The 19,527-nt window shown below is 42.1% G+C and overlaps 1 protein-coding gene across 4 annotated transcripts in view; it reads left to right on the top strand.

The window, feature by feature from the left end:
* Nucleotides 1–13,178, top strand: part of mob2a (MOB kinase activator 2a) — a 61,515-nt gene extending 48,337 nt beyond the window's left edge. For all 4 annotated transcript variants that reach the window (XM_073471950.1, XM_073471948.1, XM_073471947.1 and 1 more), the window contains exons 2-5: nt 5,110–5,270; nt 7,032–7,125; nt 10,811–10,935; nt 11,232–13,178. In XM_073471950.1, coding sequence (XP_073328051.1) covers nt 5,110–5,270; nt 7,032–7,125; nt 10,811–10,935; nt 11,232–11,554 — 703 coding nt within the window. In that variant the 3' untranslated portion in view covers nt 11,555–13,178. The remainder of the gene's footprint in view (nt 1–5,109; nt 5,271–7,031; nt 7,126–10,810; nt 10,936–11,231) is intronic.
* The last annotated feature ends 6,349 nt before the right edge of the window (nt 13,179–19,527 follow it).

The raw sequence follows: 19,527 nt of genomic DNA, 5'->3' as shown, positions 1-19,527 counted from the left end.
GCAGAATGACGAGGAGAAAGAGGAGGAAGCCAGGACTGTGCTGGGGAAGGGTCACTTGTGTGTTTGTGCATGTTAAGACCGGCACCTTTGCTACGATTCTCATTTACTGATTTACAGTGCTGCTGACACTCCCATCAGTGATGGTACTGATTAAGTGGTTGCAATTCTTTGTTTTTTTGTTTCCGTCTTATCTCTTTACTCCAGAACTAAAACTGACAGAAACACAGAAACTTTGACGGAGCAGTTACTCTGGAGATTTAAGCACTGCGAGGCTGAACCTCTGGTTAAGTCCATCCTTAACTCTGTCTCTTTTTAGTCCCGTAATGGCTGCTGCGGTGTAGCTCTGGTGTGCTCAGACTGCCTGCTCCCCCTCTGTCTGTGGTTTTTCGGAGAAAAAAGCCATTGAGTCTATTCAATTTGAATCCTGAAATAGATCAGGAGGCCAGGCTCGGAGAAAACCGATCTTCCTGACTGATGCTACTCTTTTTACAAAATGGCAGAGTTCATTCACTCAGTTGAAGTCTTATCTGCTGAGATCGGAGCGATATCCTGTTGCTATTGATGTTTTATTGCCATTTCTAAAACCCTGAACAAGGGGTTTGTCAAGGAGTGAGCAGCTTCCTGACATTTGATTGATTCTTCCTCTGACCTATCAGGTGTTTATTTGAAGGTCAGCTTGGTCAGAAGCGTTTGATTCCTCTGGGCTTCCTCTCCAATCCTCGTCATAAACCGCAGAGGTGTTTTCAGGTAAACCAGTAATGTATTGGGACCATGTGGTGACGAGAACTTCTTCTTGCTCCAGATAGATAACGAAAATGTCCTGTAGCTTAGATATCTTTAAAAATTAGGTTCTTTAATCATTTTCTGCCTTTCCTGTAACGTTTGGCTCCGAGTGCCAGTTGCAGAAGTCAAAAGCAAATCTCTCGGATCACTACAAGCACCCGCCATCTTTATAGTAGATGATCGACTTCTTTTGTTGGACGGATACATGTGCTGTTCACCCCAGCGGATCAGATTAACTGCATCCATATGCCAATAGTTGGATTCCTCTGCTATCCAGAAGGCCAATTCAAGCAACAGTTGTGCAATATCAGGTTTGGCAGCAGCAGCAGGCTTAAGGGGGAAAGTCATTACATGGGTTTTGTTGAACATGCTGCAGAGTGAAGTTGTGTTCAGTCAGAGAGAGAACCGAATCAAAATCCTGCATGTTTTTGTGTCGAGTATGAAAATTCAGTCGGCATGTGTGTATGTGTGAGGGGGTGCAGAGAGGGAAGAAGGAGCTCTTTAGTACCAAATTGTTGTATTTTAGACAAAGCACTTAAACTAATTCTCCAGCATAGCTCTGTAATGTGGCCCCGAGTGATTCCAGCATTAATTGGAACCATGTTCGGGAAAGGAGTCGGGCTTGTGGTGGACCTGCCAGAAAGCTGCTCCTCCTTCCACAAACTTTATTTTGGAAGCGAGCGTGTTCAATGTTCACCAGCCTGCACACGGTCAGCTAACATACAGCAGCTGATACATGCACCACCGCGAGCGAGGCCAAAGAGATGTACGTTTGACACGCTTTAATCGAGGCTGGACCGTGCCCGCACACACAAACACACTCCCGAGGCCTCAGACAGGACTCTCTCTTCTTGTGGACTTTCTCGGGGTCTCTGGTGGGATCAGGCTCGTGAGTGACGCAGCTGTTGTGGACCAGCTGGAAGGGGAGAGGGGTGGAGGGGGGGCTACAGCCAGAGACATGTGTGTCTGTGTGTGTGCACGTGTGTGTTTATGTGTGCAGCCCTTTGTGTGAGTTGGGTGCTGCTGATAGTGTACAGGAGGAAAGGTAGTTTGCAGGGGGGAGGTGGCGTGAGTGAGAAAAGTGAAAGGGATAAGAGAGTGGCTAGCAGACGGAGTTGAACAGCTGTCAGGTCAGTCACTCCTCGGCTCTGCAGCACTGACCTCCGTGTCACCCGACTATCCAACCCTGTTTCCTTATTGTATGCAATTGCAGATAAGCATCAGCATGTGTGTCTTCCTGCTTCACGCCCTCCACCTCAACTTGAAGAGTTCAAAAGACGTCAGTTTCGGTGCACGTGATTTGTCTCATGGCTCTCAGTGGACTCATGTTATTCCACCGAGCCTGACCCGGGGTTTCTAGATTGTGGAGTCTGTATCACAGACTGGTTCCTGTTGGTGCCAGGCAGGCCGCGGCTGCCCCCACCCCTCAGCCTGGAGACATGTGCCTGGCCCTGGCCTCAGTTCCCCTCCACTCCTGCCTTCTGGCCTGCCCTGATCTGGTGAGGAGAAAGAGGCATCTGCTGCCTTTTATGGCAAAGACTTGCCCGGGAGATCTTCACCAAGAACAGACTAAGCTGTGTGTGTGTGTGTGTGTTGTAGTGAGGACAGACTATGTACGTATGAGGGGAGGAGTGTTGGCATAGAGGAAGTTTTCTTTATCCTAAAATAAACTAATGGCTCCAGAATTTCACCTCCCCTTACCACACAAATGTTCGCAAGAAGCGGAGGAGGCGTTTGTATGGAAAATGATGAAATTACACAGGGAGAGAGGCAGGAAATAGCTCAGTGAGACAGAATGTTTTCAGAAGGAAAGGAGGGAGGTGGGGAGCCGAAAGAACCGAGTTGAACCTCTCGCAGGAGCCGAGCGTTTCTTTTTTTTTTTTTTCTTCTAAGGGGCTTAGCGAAGCCTTTGAAAAAGTTGCGAGAGCTGACAGTATCTGTGGATGAAGCTCCATCCTCTGGTAAAGCTCTTTCACATGATGGAACATGTAGCTCACGGTTGCAAAAAAACCACACGGACCACATGAAGCCGTCTGTACCCACATTAGCAGGAAGAAAGGGGGAGAAGGAAGCAGACGGAGATAACGGGGACGAAGAAGGGAACAAATGCTTAAACAGATGCAGGAAGGAGCCTTAAGATAAAAAAAAAAAAAAAAAAAAAAAGAACGTTAATTAAAGTGTGAGTCAGTAGAGGTCGTGGAGTGAGGTTAATAATAGTTGGGGAGGGAATGATGAAAGGCAAGGGCAGATAGAGATGAAAAGAGAGGGCAAGGATGGGAGTGAACCGTGAATTATTGGCTGTTTGAACTACAGCTGCAACTAACGATTATTTTCATTCTCGATTAATCTGTTGATAAGTTGTTTCTCCACAACCCAAAGCTACTCAGTTTTGTGTCATAGAGGAGTAAAGAAACCAGAAAATATTCACTTTTAAGAAGCCGATGCGGTCGTTACAGTGCTAGTTTGGACAGGTGAGCCTGCAGCTATGAAGAAGGAGCGGACAGAAAAGAAATGAATACAGGCCTTTAAGAAAGACAAGGAACTGAAATAAAGAGCAGAGCAACAGGAGAAAAGCGGTGAAACAGAAAGTGGTCACTCATAAATAATTAGCCAGCAGCGTAATCTGCGGTGTCCATGGTTCTTAAATGAGGCCGAAACAAGCTCACGAGCTGCCTGATAGGAAGAGTCCCAGTACCTTGATGAATCATTACCCACCAAACCAGAACCTGAGCGGTGTGTCTCAGTTTTCCAGAGAAGGCCCAAAGGCGGTTTGCAGCTAACCATTTCTCCTGACAGCTAAATTAGATGACAGCAGACATGTTAAAGGGGCGGGAGAGGGGGGGGGGATTTAAACATTTACAAAGGGCTGCAGGCTCTGTGTGCATCCACATGTTGACATGCCTTCCCTTGTTTGCTGTGGTGGAAAAGCAGGGCGACGCTTCCTGGAGAGGGGGAATTAAATTGCAAAGGCCTTTCGAACACCGTGCTCCGGCCAAGAGGCCTCGTGCTCCACGGTCCGTTCATGTTTTGTACGTGTTTATTAGTTCCCATGGATATCAGCCGGCCCTGTGTCGATCTACCTCCTCTCTTCATTCCTCTGCTCCCACTACTCCACCCCTTCTATTCTCAATCCTCTCTCTCCAAATCTATTTCTGATATCTCTGGCTGGACTGTGAATGTAACCCCCTCCCCATATTTCCTGCAGAAACCCCACCAGTCTTTGCTGCTGTCCTGTAAAGTCGCAGCAGAGCCTGAGTGAAAGTGAGAAGGGTTTTTGGCTGCTGCTGGAAAATAGTGTTTATGATCCCCCTCGTCATTACTGCCGTTAGAAGAGCTCTCGGCAGTCCAGGAGCCGGAGCCACCGTCTGTCGGGGGATCTGGAGGAGTGTTACTTGGGAGGAAAGGGTAGAGCCGAGAACACATGGCTGGATCAGTGTGTTTAGACGGAGGGCTGAGAACTTGGAGATAGAGGGGGTGAGTGCAAGATGAGCGGAAATGAGGGTCAACATAAGCGCAGTAAATTCAAGGAGCAAACGGAAACTCCCTTGTCCTTAAGCAAACCCAAACAACGGTAGCAGAGCCAAGAAGAACTGAAGATGTAGGAAAAAGTTGGGAACGGGAATAGAGGAAAGCCTTGAACAGAATACTAATCAAGTTAGCTATTGTAAGCTCCAACTTTCAAAAAGTCTGGGGCTGTCGATTACATTAGTCTGTATTTTGCAACGACCGTCCCAGACAACTCTTCCTCTGTGTGTTTGTCTCACTCATGTATCAAGCCTTTCAACCTTTGACCCCAGATTGCACTGCCTCCACTGATACAAGCTGGGAGCGGGGGGCTGGGTGGAGGAGAGGTTACAGCCCTGGAAGTGCAGGAAGAGTGTGATATGACATCCTCACGCTAAAACTAGCAGTGGAAGTACAAGGCGCTGGGGACGGCTGTCTGCGCCGAGACTATAGAGCTGACATTAGGTCGGAGGTTGGAGTTAGGGGTCAGATACAGCAACAGAGGACTCTTTGTTTGGTCTGCTGAGGTCTGCTGTGAGTTCACTATGGAAAAAGTTGCGGGAAGTTTGTCTTTTATAACTTTTTCAGTTGAGTTTTATTAGATTTGCATAGCAAATAACCCGTCAAGCAACTGTGTTGGCTCAGCATTTGACTTGCACTACCTGAATGTCTGGTAGGCTTCCATATATTTTGCAGTGGCATCTTGTCGTCTGAGCACTGAGCAAAGAGCTTACGTTGTAATTTCCTTCCTTATTTTATTACCCTCATCAAGTTGTTCGCAGCTCCTTAACCTGTCCCTTTTCTACTTCTTCTGTGTTACAGGAAGTCGAAGACGAAGCCAAATGGGAAGAAGCCTCCGACAGAAGAGAAGAAGCAGTACTTGGAGCTAGAGTACACAAAAATCCGCGTGGTGGACTTTGACCTCAAGGAGCTGGTGGTGCTGCCCAGAGAGATAGACCTCAACGAATGGCTAGCCAGCAACAGTAAGTGACTGTGATGATACGTGTGGGAATACATGGAGCTCAAACTGTAAAAGCAAGCCTGTAGAGCCTGTACAAGCAATTTCTTATGGGCATCGTTAAAATGTAAAAGACTCTTATTACCTTATTTATCCCGTAAAAACTCTTGAGTCACGCTTCGACTTATTTATAGTTTTCCTCAAGTGTTTGGAGTTGTTTTTCCAACTCGGTATGTATTTGACGAGATGTTCCAGCGGTGCTGGAGATGCAGCTCTGACAGAGCCAAGCCCTTAACATGATCCAGGCCTGGCACAGTGTTGAGTCTGTTCCCAATAACAACACACACAAACACACACACACACACACACACACACACACTGCTTATTTAAACACAATCGTTTACTGCCAGCTTCAACTGTTACTGGAATTTATAGCTGTCATTACGAGCATCATTTCTGGAGCTCTGTAAACTCGCTGCGTCCCGGCAGCTCGATCGATCTCGTGAGACTCTTTTATTTTGTCCGTCTCCTGGACTTTGTTTTGGTTACGTATCCAAACCAGCCAGGTGCTCGGACGGGAAAGGGAAAAAAAACAAAACAACATTCTTCTTTCCGTTTTATTTTAGAGTCATAAAACTTTCTTACGTAAAGCAGATGGGACATGTTTGCACATGGTAATGTGTTGAAATTGGAAGTTACATAAGCAGGCTTGTATCATCCTGTATCTACCACTAATTGGGCTTTTGCTTCATCACAAAAAAGAGGGCTGCGCCAATGTTTTGAGTAAAGAGGTTTTTTTTTAAAACCAAATCAATAATGAGTGGAGTCATTTAATTCTGCCCACATGTAAAAAACCAACAGTGCAGAATATCTCCCCACTCAGCAGCTACTTTGTTGAGCAGGAAACACAGGACGGTCCTGTGGGACAGAACAACTTTAAAGTGTCCTTGGGTTGTTCGTTCCACATGGAAAGAGATATCAAAGAGTCATTTCACACTGTGCATCCATTTCATCAAGAAATATGATTATTTGCTCAACGTGACATAAAATAATAAGTTTCACAAACTGGATCGAGATCATTGTCTGCAGGTTGAACAGAAAGTGAACCCTCTGAATCACAGATCCACGTTATGTTTCTGGAGGTTATTATTTGGCTTATTTATTGATTAAAGTGATTTAGCAAGTTGGGGATGATTATGTTGACATCGCTAATCGACACCGAATGTTGCTCCAGAACGGCCGAGAATGCTACGCTGACAGTTTAAAAAGGCTTCAAGCAAATTGTTAGCGAAGAAGAAATGTCAACACACCAGGAAGATCCCACGCGTCTGCATCTCACATACAGAACAAAACATTTTTGACATTTTTCACCTGTAACAGACCCCATTATTTACCCAATACTTTGTTGAACAGGCTGTGGAGGAGTTTACCTCACAGTAGAAATACCTGTTTCAGTTTCCAGTCACTGGAGCAACAACTCTCCGTGCTTGCCAACGCTGCAGCAACCTCCCATTTTTCTGTTTGTTTCTGAGGCTCACACACTGTTGAAGGATGTGTTGACCTGACGGATTACTGTTGTACACGTGACTAAGATTGCCCTACTAATCAAACTGACAGATAGACAGATAGTGTTTAGTACTGTAGGTGTGTCTTCATCTTTCACAGAAGAACGTGACATGGCAGTGTCAAGAAGTTCACATTCATTTTTGTGGTACTTAAGTATTTGACTGTCCTCTGTGATTTACACCTGTGTAACAACTCTTTCTCTGTCTTGTTTTTGTCGCAGCAACAACATTCTTCAATCTTATCAACCTGCAGTACAGCACCATCTCAGAGTTCTGCACTGGGGACACCTGTCAAGCCATGACGGCCTGCAACACGTAAGTTATCTCCACCGCTTCTGGTTTATTCATCGCACACCTGCCCGGGCTCATTGGTTTATTCATCAGAAATCTAGCGTCCCATTGGTTAATTTATCAAGGGGACAGTTCCCGACTGTCGCAGCTCGGAGGGTTTTGCTTTCAGGTTCATTTTAACAACCCACCACGCAGTCCATCTTGGAATGTGCAGTATGCAGCTTAATGTACTCCAGCAGGATGTATATTTACCTAAGAGCTGCGGTGGGTTCAGTATGGCACCTGTGTGTCTCCGTGCCTGCTGTGTCTCTGCTGCGGCACATTTTTTCGAGTCTAAAAACCCAATAGTCTTAAAACTATGGTCTGCTGACGCCTCAGCTGTCTGACTTGGAAAAATCAAGTGGTCTACAGCGTTTTTAGTACCAAATTCCTTCCTGTTCTTACAATACTTAGCTGCACACAGAAACCATTTACCCCCTTTTCTGTTGTGCTTTCAGACTGTTGTCTGTGCCGCAAAACCATAGAAAAAGATATCCTGTTTACTGCTCAGGAAATTGCAATTGCTACTGTCCCTGCTTATTGATGTCATTATCACAGAAGAAGATGTACAGATTTTGAGTCACGGGAAGAAAAGGGTGCCACTTAAGAGGTCTAGAAATAGCAAATGAATCCCCTCATGTGATTTATCTTTCGAGTGAGTTTTCTTTTCAGTCAACTGACTGAAAAAATCTGGATTCTCTGTGTGTTTTTGACCTCTTATTCCAGACTATATGTCAGAAACACAGGAGTTTTATAGATCATTGTCATGCCTCCTGTGATGGTGAAGTCATTCTCTGAGTAAAAGTGTCCACATGTCGGAGAAAGATTAAAAAGGCTAAAAGAGCCACAGTATGACTATGTAGTCTGGCAAAAGTAGAACCATGTGCTTCTAGCTGTAAATCATTTAGTTTCGTCTCCTCTCAAGATCCATAACTTCGTCAAACACATCCAGTGTAGCCGCTGCATTAGGATCAATTTATATACAATCTGACCGCAGAGTGGAGCAGCGAGAAACTGAAGACCGGCTGGGGATGGACATGGTGTAACTTCACCTTAATCCACTGCGGTCCAGCCTGTCCAGTGTTTTCTTGCTGCTATCTGAACGTCTGCTAATATCATCAGATGCGGCACTACTCTCCAAGACCTGTAAACGCACTTTAATGTGTACAATTGGTGAAATTGCCCTTTAAAGTCCCCCGCACAGATTCTTTTACAAATGTCTGTGATGTTTTCAGAGGGCTGTTGCAGCTGCAGTTTTCTTCAAAGGTGGTTAATTTCTACTGTGTACAGTAAAGTAAAGCCTGGCATACCTCTGCAGCAGTTAAACGTTTAAAGATAATCATAACACGGAGGCCTGTTCATGCCATGTTAACAGAGGGGGAGGTGACTAAATGCAAGTATTTATCTAACTAGTTTGCCCTGTCAGGGCGGGGTGCCATCTTTATGTGTGAGCTCCTTGTCTTTGGAGAGAGGCCTTCATTCCCCCTGTGTAAACTGAAGGCTGGAAAAACCTGATTACCCACAACTGTACTCGCTACACACACACAGCTCCTAACACATTACCATCAGGCTACACGTCTGCACTCTCCGGAGAGTAAATGGCACAATGGCAAACAACACAACTCTTGAGACGTGACACACATATGACAGACTTGTCACGAGTCGACCTCTCTGTCAAGTGTGGAATTTTCCACTGCTGTCACCTGAAGGTAACTGCCTCTACCCCACACCGTGAGAAAAGGTTCGAGGCGAACATGCTTTGCCTGCGGTATGTGAAGAGCGAAAGACATTAGTGCAGATGAGCATGTTTTTGTTTGCACTGTGTATTGACCTGTTTAAAACAGAAGTATGTCTTAATGGAGAGGAAAAACACAGGATTGTTTGTCTCCACTTTTAACAAAAAGTTTAAATGCAGTTTTTGTTTTTACTGTCAAAACTGAGTTTCTGAGAGGAGGCCCAACATTTATGAAAGTACCCTGCCCCGGTACCCCACCCTTTCCTGCCCGTGCAGGACCCTGGCACCAGTGCCCTCGCCCCCCCCTCCCCTCTGTGGTGACTGAGCCACAGTCACAGCAGCGTCAGAGACCCGGCCCGAAGGCAGCACTCGGCACTATTTTAGGAAGAAAATGTTTCCATGAGCTATGAGGGAACGGAACCATTTGGTAGCTATTTAGACCCATTTGGTACGGATGGGTGGGTAGATGGGTGTGTGTGGGAGAGAGGGAGATGTGTGGTAATGCGCTCACACTGTACATTAACCTCGGGTTTCTTTATAGTCTGCTCCGTTTTGGATTTGGTTCGGAAAATACACAGATTAATCTCATCAAATACTTTGCTTTTTTTAATTTAAGTGTCAAACTTATAAGCAGTTTCATGATCAAACTTTTTATGCTTTTATTACGTCCTTTATACATCCACACTGTGCAGCTGCAGCCTGGTATCATATAGCAATATAATAGTATAGCACTTAACCCCACCTGCAGTACCCCATCCTATAACTCCTAAAACTAAATAAAAATCTATCCAGGAAATAGAGTTGATCCAAATATCGATGCACATCAATTTTGAATATTTTAAACAGTTTCAGTACACATTTTCCGCAGTATCGATACACCAGAACCAGCATCTTCAACAGAAGCTTTTAAGTAAGCAAAAACTGCATAAATTAATAATTAGTAAAGATTAATAGAAGATAACGCTCTAAAGCCCCCGACCCGTCTGTTCATAAACACTAAGTAACTCGTCCTGCAGCTGTATGTGATTCTGTGCATGGCCGTAGTTTCATCATGTCTGAGTGGGATGTCGGAGTGGAGAAGGCATGTTTGTAGTTCAGTCGGTCTCTCCCACACAAACACACACAGTCTAATCCTGTGTGAGTAAGTGTATTGTAAGAGTCTGGTCCTGGTGCTGTGGTCAGTAGGTCTCCCTCCTGCAGGGTCAGTTATGTGGACGCTTTACATTCCTCAGGATTTGTAATGTCTGACCCGCTGCCTCCCAGACCCGCGCTGCTAACACACGTACACATATCTGCGTATTATTAATCGGACCTTTTCCAGCTCGGCGAATCAGTCGGCTCGCCTCGCGTCTCTGCGGTTAACTTATCAGTCCTGATTCACTCCCTCGTTACATTACTAATATCTGCTCGTTCATGTAGTTTTAAGGTGGTGACCTGCTGTACATTTCTATCTATCTGGGTCACCACCTCTGGAAATGTTTGACCAGTAGCGACAGCGGGGGAATTTGGCCCAATGAGGAAAGTAAAGCTCTGGGTCAAAGAGTTCAGTGAGTCCTTTGGATTGAAAGCACGCAAATGTGATATCTGGATAAGGACGCGTCCGTGTGAGACACAAGAGACAGTTTGTAGTCTCACCAGACCGTATCTTCGTATCTTCAAATTGTCATTGGTATTCGTGTCAGTCAGTCACTGAAACGTCATGGGAAGTGTGGGTTTTTCCCTGAATGAGGAAATAGGGTCAGGTGACGAGCCCCAGTGATGTCTCACCTGTGTGTTGTTTGTCTCCCTGCTTGAATGAACCACAGACATTCTTAAGAATACAATCATAATGATTAATTGTATCCGCAGTTCACGGTTGTGTAAATGTCATTTTGCAAGGCGTGTGTGACCACATGGATTGACGTGTTTTCCTCCGTCTCTCTTTTCTCTTCGTAGAATATACTACTGGTATGACGAGAGGGGGAAGAAGACGAAGTGCACTGCTCCACAATATGTTGACTTTGTAATGAGTCTTTGTCAGAAACTGGTCACAGATGAGGAAATCTTTCCTACAAAATATGGTGAGTATCTCTTCTGTTGTACAGGGTTACAGTCTCCTGATGTTGAGCTGCTGCCCCCTGCTGGCTTCACTGGGAGAAGCAGCAGAGGGCAGTGAGAGTAAATGAGTTGGGTCCAAGAATAAAGATTTGAAGAAATGATAGATATTAGTTTGGGGTGCCACACGTTGTTAAACATTTGCAGATGCTCTAACACATCGCTGTTTTCAGTCTTTCTTCAGATTTGTTGTCAATAAAACGAACAACGTCAGGCTCCTGTCCCTAATCCAGTCTCTCCTGTCCCATTTTTCTCCCCTCAGGTAAAGAGTTTCCCAACTCCTTTGAGTCCTTGGTAAAGAAGATCTGCCGGTACCTGTTCCACGTGCTGGCTCACCTCTACTGGGCGCACTTTAAAGAGACGGTGGCTCTGGACCTGCAGGGCCACTTGAACACTCTGTATGCACATTTCATCGTTTTCGTAAGGGAATTCAACCTGGTCGACCCCAAGGAGACCTGTATCATGGACGACCTGTCCGAAATCCTCTGCACCCCCGCCCCGCCGCAACCGGCGCCCGCCGCGGCCCCCTCCACCCCAGCCTCAGCGCCCTCCCCCTCTTCACAAAACCACGTGACGGAGAGATGAGCGGGGGGGCGGCGGCGAGACAGCAGCCCTGGGGGGTGATAGAAGATAAGATAGAGGAGAGAAGGAAAGACAGCCTGGCCCCCTCCCTCGGTGCCAGCAGGACTTTAAGAGACCTTCCACTACCCTTATATTTCGCTACGACACCAACCAACCAGCCGGAAGGAAAGGGGGGAGGGTTTTCGGGGGGTTTGGGGTGGCGGGGAGGGGTTTGTCACGCCAGCAGGAATTGGCGTGAGCGTTCCTCCCATTGGGGCAAATCCCTCCCATCTTCTCTGCAATTTAAACTAGGAACAAAAAAGTATGTGTATGTTTTTATTTTTTGGTTTTTGTTTCACTTTTATTTTTTTTTTTGTTGGAGTTTTATTGAGTTTTATTTTTTGTTGTGGCTGGGGGGGTGCCCTCACCTCCCTCCATCCTCTACCTAACATACAGTACAGGAAGGGGGCTCTGCTTTGCTTCAACCTACTTATTGTACAGTGTTGTTAATGTGTGGAGAAGAGGCGTCTCTGCTCACCTGCGGGCTCGTCCCTCCCTCCTCCTCCTCCTGCAGCGGCGGGGAGGCCGGCCTTGCGGGAGCTACGGCGACTTCGCCGGACAGTAGGGAGCCACGTTACTGCCTGACGGGGCGATACTAGCCAATCACTGTTTGGGTTGTTTATGTGGGGGATGATTAAAGCGCTTCCTACTCAGGACCTGAGAGAATACGTCACTGCTGCCAGAGAGAAGTCACTCTCTCTTTTTTATTTTTATTTTTTTTCATTCTCTGTCCCTCGTTCACCAGACTGCTCAGTCCCCCTCGTACGACAGATGTCGATCGTGTTTAACTTAGTCACATAATCACCCGGTGTACCCCTAACAAACATGTCCCAGAGCCCACCTGTAGAGGGCAGCACACATATAGACAGCGCCTCAGACAGACAGGGAGACAGAGAAGAAAATATAAAGATTGTATGTTAGATATTTAATCTGATCGGAGAGTCGATACTTTGAGACAGACCGGTGCCGGCATGAGGCTGAATCAGAGCTGTTTGCTGGTGTAAGCAGCTCCGCTAACCACCGACACCACCACCAACACCCACTCCTGCAGCAGAGAAGGACAAAGACATGAGGTAATGTCTGCAGGCCCAGAGCGGCAGAGACAGAGAGAAAGAGAAGGGGGTGGGAGGAGACGGTGTGGAGCTGCTCCGCTGTTTAACAGTCACCAGTGCTCCCAGTGCAAAACGACAAACAAGAATCTACCAGTTCTGTTTTTTTGTTTTTTATCTGTCCCTTTAAAAATTTGCTTTTTAAAAAAAAGATTATCAGAGGAAAATTTAGTTCAGAAATAATAACGACGGTATCATTACACATGTATAGAAAATGCACAGTCTGCTTGGACTTTACTGTACAAAGAATCGCAAGCGGGTTCTGTCAGACAATAGCCTCTGTATGGAGGAGGATTGGGTTTATAATTCTCCTTTTTTATTTATTTTAATTCTGTTTTTTTTTTTGTTTATTTCTTTTTTTTTGCAGGGTTCTTCAGTTCTGGCTCTCGTTTTTATGTATTTTAATTATTAACTAAGTTAAAAGCAATTTAATATTTTAAGCTCTGCGGATTATAATCTAATAAAAGAGAGAAATGCCACTTTGTCTCAGCGTCTTTTGTATGAATGAATGTCTTTGTGTTAATTATGCAAGAAGAAGAAGGAAAACATGATCGTCTGGTGTGTCGCCTCGTTAAGATGATGCTCTTTGTAAAGACACAGTTTCCTCGTCATGAGGAGCGTTAGTCGGTCTGTAAACTGTTTTGTTATGTGGTCTGTGACTCAGAAACCCTGATGATGTCATAGTGATGTCATCAGGGTCACGTTTATACAAAAACCTGCCCAGTAACACTTGAAAGATATGGAAATCAACGTGTTACTGGTTGCATTATGGGAAATGTAGGATGTTTTTATGTGTCTGCTCTGACAGTAGCCGTGGCTGAAGGTCATCGAGGGACTTTCCCCAAATTTGGCACAAACGTCCAGTTGGACTCGAGGATGAACTGATTAGTTTTCCAAACACTTTATAATAACCATCATTAATCAATGTTAAATTTATAGTTAATCAAACTTGAGTTAATTCACTGTAAGAAGGTGTTTTATAAACCTTTATTAAGCCGATGTAAAGGTTTATAAACATCAGTTGCGACTCTCTAATGGTCGTCCAGATAATATCTGTAACTTCACAGTATTTGTTCACCTTTTATAAAGTTTTAGAAACATGAGTCGCAACTTTAAAATAAAAAACTAGCTCAAAGCAACATTATGTAACTTTTACCTTGAAATACTAATACTGCCCCTACAGAGGAGTTTTAGGGCCAGAGGTGAGAAAAAAAATGAGAGGAGGAAGTTTTTTCTTCATTCTGCACTTTAAGAATAAAGTTGAAATACTTTGAGTCGACTCTTCTGGTCCATCAGATCCAGTGAGGGAGCGACTGAGCTGCTCGAGTCTACAGTCTGTGTCATCACTACATCCTGGATTGGAACAAAACCTTCAAAGTCCTCATACTGACTTTATTCTACACATTTACACTTTACTCATGAAATGTTTCTTCGTCTTTCTTTTCAACATTTTGACTTTTTTTCTCAACATTTAAAGTTTTCGACTTTTTTCATGAAATTGTACCTCGTCTTTATTTTTCAACTTTTCCACTTTTTTTCTCGACTTTTCCTCTTTTTTCTGAACATTTCAACGTTTTGACTTTTTTCTCAAAATTGTACTTGAACTCTATTTTCAACTTTTTTCTCAATATTTCGGCTTTTTTCATTAAATTGTACTTCGACTTTCTTTTCAACTTTTCAACTTTTTTCTCAATATTTTGACTTTTTTCTGGAAATGTTTCTTCAACCTTATTTTCAACATTTTTACTTTTTTTATCAACATTTCAGCTTTTCCACTTTTTTCATGAAATGTTACTTCGTCTTTCTTTTCAACTTTTCCACTTTTTTTCTGAACATTTCCTCTTTTTTCTGAACATTTCAACGTTTTGACTTTTTTCTCAAAATTGTACTTGAACTCTATTTTCAACTTTTTTTCTCAATATTTCGGCTTTTTTCATGAAATGTTACTTCGACTTTTTTTTCAACTTTTCCACTTTTTATCTAAACTTTTCCACTTTTTTCATGAAATTGTACTTCAACTCTATTTTCAACTTTTCCACTTTTTTCTCAATATTTCGACTTTTTTCATGAAATGTTACTTCGACTTTTTATTTTCAACATTTTGACTTTTTCTCAACTTTTCCACTTTTCAGCTTTTTTCATGAAATTGTACTTCAACTCTATTTTCAACTTTATTCTCGAAATTTCGACTTTTTCTTGAAGTGCATAATGAAAAACCTTCCTCCTCTCATTTTTCTTCTCACTCTTGGCCCTAATACTCTTCTGTAGTGCCCCCATCACCTGTGAGAGTTTGGATCGTTAAGATGACGCTCTTTGTAAAGAGGAACTTGACACAGTTTCCTCGTCATGAGGAGCGTTAGTCAGTCTGTAAACTGTTTTGTTATGTGGTCTGTGACTCATTCTGTGAGGAATAAACCCTGATGATGTCATAGTGATGTCATCAGGGTCATGTTTATACAAAACCTGCCCAGTAACCCTTGAAAGATATGGAAATCAACGTGTTACTGGTTGCATTATGGGAAATGTAGGATGTTGTTTTTACGTGTCTGCTCCGACAGTAGCCGTGGCTGGAGGTCATCGGTCCGTCTGTCACGTTCTTGTGAACACAGAGGCTGTGTCCAAATTCAGGGGCTGCAGCCTTCAAGGACGCGGCCTTTGCGGCCCACGAGGGCCGGGTCCTTCGGAGAGACCTTGAAGGCCACATCCACCGCTGTTAAATGGGACGGTCTAGCCTTCGGAGTATTTCCTGGTTGCGTCACCAGGTGTTCATGCATTAAAGTCTGTTTTGGTTCAAATCTATCAAACGTGTACATTTATTTGTGTGTGTACAATGTGTCAAATCTGAATTGAATTATCAACATTACAAAATAAACATTAACCCATTGGTGAATAACAACTATGTTTACCATAGCATTACCAGCTTCACGTATTTTAACTGAAAGTTAAACTTTGGAGGTTTTATAGTCTCTTGAAGTTTAACATATCTGGCGTTGGATGTTCAAATGAGTAAAAGCCGAGTATAAACCCATTACTTAAATTTAAATGTCATGTCTGCGCTACTTGATGTCGCCATTTTCTCTTGCTTCCTCTTCTGTTTCGGGACTGAGCAGCGGTGCGCAAAGGATCTTGGGATATGTGAGGCCGCGAAGGACAGTAGCGGTGCGTCCTCCTAAACGAGGGTGGGGAAGGCTGCATTTGTGGGCTGCATGTGGAGCAGCCTTCGAATTTGGACAGCCTTCGCGCAGCGTTGTGACGTAATTGGCCTTCAAATGCGCCCTTCGTGGGCTGCAGCCCCTGAATTTGGACACAGCCAATATCTCAGAAACACATCGAGGGACTTTTTCCAAATTTGGCACAAACGTCCAGTTGGACTTGAGGATGAACTGATTAGTTTTCCAAACACTTTATAATAAACATCATTAATCAATGTTAGATTTATAGTTAATCAAACTTGAGTTAATTCACTGTAAGAAGGTGTTTTATAAACCTTTATTAAGCCGATGTAAAGGTTTATAAACATCAGTTGCGACTCTCTAATGGTCGTCCAGATAATATCTGTAACTTCACAGTATTTGTTCACCTTTTATAAAGTTTTAGAAACATGAGTCGCAACTTTGAAATAAAAAACTAGCTCAAAGCAACATTATGTAACTTTTACCTTGAAATACTAATACTGTCTCTACGGAGGAGTTTTAGGGCCAGAGGTGAGGAAAAAATGAGAGGAGGAAGTTTTTTCTTCATTCTGCACTTTAAGAATAAAGTTTAAATACTTTGAGTCGACTCTTCTGAAATGTTACTTCTACTTTCTTTTCAACATTTCCCCTTTTTCTCAACTTTTCCTCTTTTTTCATGAAATTGTACTTCAAGTCTTATTTTCAACTTTTTGACTTTTTTCTCAAAATTGTATTTGAACTCCTAATTTCAACTTTTGAAATGTTTCTTCGACTTTATTTTCAACATTTTGACTTTTTTTCTGAACATTTGAAGTTTTCGACTTTTTTCATGAAATTGTACTTCGACTTTATTTTTCAACTTTTCCACTTTTTTTCTCGACTTTTCCACTTTTTTCTGAACATTTCAACGTTTTGACTTTTTTCTCAAAATTGTACTTGAACTATTTTCAACTTTTTTTCTCAATATTTTGACTTTTTTCATGAAATGTTACTTCGACTTTTTTTTCAACTTTTCCACTTTTTTTCTAAACTTTTCCACTTTTTTCATGAAATTGTACTTCAACTCTATTTTCAACTTTTCCTTTTTTCTCAATATTTTGACTTTTTTCATGAAATGTTACTTCAACTCTATTTTCAACTTTTCCTTTTTTCTCAATATTTTGACTTTTTTCATGAAATGTTACTTCGTCTTTCTTTTCAACTTTTCCACTTTTTTTCTGAACATTTCCTCTTTTTTCATGAAATTGTACCTCGACTTTATTTTTCAACTTTTCCACTTTTTTTCTCGACTTTTCCTCTTTTTTCTCAACATTTCAACGTTTTGACTTTTTTCTCAAAATTGTACTTGAACTCTATTTTCAACTTTTTTTCTCAATATTTCGGCTTTTTTCATGAAATGTTACTTCGACTTTTTTTTCAACTTTTCCACTTTTTTTCTAAACTTTTCCACTTTTTTCATGAAATTGTACTTCAACTCTATTTTCAACTTTTCCACTTTTTTCTCAATATTTCGGCTTTTTTCATGAAATGTTACTTCGACTTTTTATTTTCAACATTTTGACTTTTTCTCAACTTTTCCACTTTTCAGCTTTTTTCATGAAATTGTACTTCAACTCTATTTTCAACTTTATTCTCGAAATTTCGACTTTTTCTTGAAGTGCATAATGAAAAACCTTCCTCCTCTCATTTTTCTTCTCACTCTTGGCCCTAATACTCTTCTGTAGTGCCCCCCATCACCTGTGAGAGTTTGGATCGTTAAGATGACGCTCTTTGTAAAGAGGAACTTGACACAGTTTCCTCGTCATGAGGAGCGTTAGTCAGTCTGTAAACTGTTTTGTTATGTGGTCTGTGACTCAGAAGACTTCTGTGAGGAATAAACCCTGATGATGTCATAGTGATGTCATCAGGGTCATGTTTATACAAAAACCTGCCCAGTAACCCTTGAAAGATATGGAAATCAACGTGTTACTGGTTGCATTATGGGAAATGTAGGATGTTGTTTTAGGTGTCTGCTCCGACAGTAGCCGTGGCTGGAGGTCATCGGTCCGTCTGTCACGTTCTTGTGAACACAATATCTCAGAAACACATCGAGGGACTTTCTCCAAATTTGGCACAAACGTCCAGTTGGACTCGAGGATGAACTGATTAGTTTTCCAAACACTTTATAATAAACATCATTAATCAATGTTAGATTTATAGGTAATCAAACTTGAGTTAATTCACTGTAAGAAGATGTTTTATAAACCTTTATTAAGCCGATGTAAAGGTTTATAAACATCAGTTGCGACTCTCTAATGGTCGTCCAGATAATATCTATAACTTCACAGTATTTGTTCACCTTTTATAAAGTTTTAGAAACATGAGTCGCAACTTTAAAATAAAAAACTAGCTCAAAGCAACATTATGTAACTTTTACCTTGAAATACTAATACTGTCTCTACGGAGGAGTTTTAGGGCCAGAGGTGAGGAAAAAATGAGAGGAGGAAGTTTTTTCTTCATTCTGCACTTTAAGAATAAAGTTGAAATACTTTGAGTCGACTCTTCTGAAATGTTACTTCTACTTTCTTTTCAACATTTCCCCTTTTTTCTCAACTTTTCCTCTTATTTCTGAACATTTCAACTTTTTGACTTTTTTCTCAAAATTGTACTTGAATTCTATTTTCAATATTTTGACTTTTTTCATGAAATTGTATTTGAACTCCTAATTTCAACTTTTGAAATGTTTCTTCGACTTTATTTTCAACATTTTGACTTTTTTTCTCAACATTTGAAGTTTTCGACTTTTTTCTCAAAATTGTACTTCGACTTTATTTTTCAACTTTTTTTCTCAATATTTTGACTTTTTTCATGAAATGTTACTTCGTCTTTCTTTTCAACTTTTCCACTTTTTTTCTGAACATTTCCTCTTTTTTCATGAAATTGTACCTCGACTTTATTTTTCAACTTTTCCACTTTTTTTCTCGACTTTTCCTCTTTTTTCTCAACATTTCAACGTTTTGACTTTTTTCTCAAAATTGTACTTGAACTCTATTTTCAACTTTTTTTCTCAATATTTCGGCTTTTTTCATGAAATGTTACTTCGACTTTTTTTTCAACTTTTCCACTTTTTTCATGAAATTGTACTTCAATTCTATTTTCAACTTTTCCACTTTTTTCTCTATATTTCGACTTTTTTCATGAAATGTTACTTCGACTTTTTATTTTCAACATTTTGACTTTTTCTCAACTTTTCCACTTTTCAGCTTTTTTCATGAAATTGTACTTCAACTCTATTTTCAACTTTATTCTCGAAATTTCGACTTTTTCTTGAAGTGCATAATGAAAAACCTCCTCTCATTTTTCTTCTCACTCTTGGCCCTAATACTCTTCTGTAGTGCCCCCATCACCTGTGAGAGTTTGGATCGTTAAGATGACGCTCTTTGTAAAGAGGAACTTGACACAGTTTCCTCGTCATGAGGAGCGTTAGTCAGTCTGTAAACTGTTTTGTTATGTGGTCTGTGACTCAGAAGACTTCTGTGAGGAATAAACCCTGGTGATGTCATAGTGATGTCATCAGGGTCATGTTTATACAAAAACCTGCCCAGTAACCCTTGAAAGATATGGAAATCAACGTGTTACTGGTTGCATTATGGGAAATGTAGGATGTTGTTTTTAC

The sequence above is a fragment of the Pagrus major genome, chromosome 8 (genome assembly GCF_040436345.1).
Source record: "Pagrus major chromosome 8, Pma_NU_1.0".
NCBI lineage: Eukaryota > Metazoa > Chordata > Actinopteri > Spariformes > Sparidae > Pagrus > Pagrus major.
Note: the sequence above shows the minus strand (reverse complement) of the source record. Positions and strands in the feature narration are given on the sequence as shown.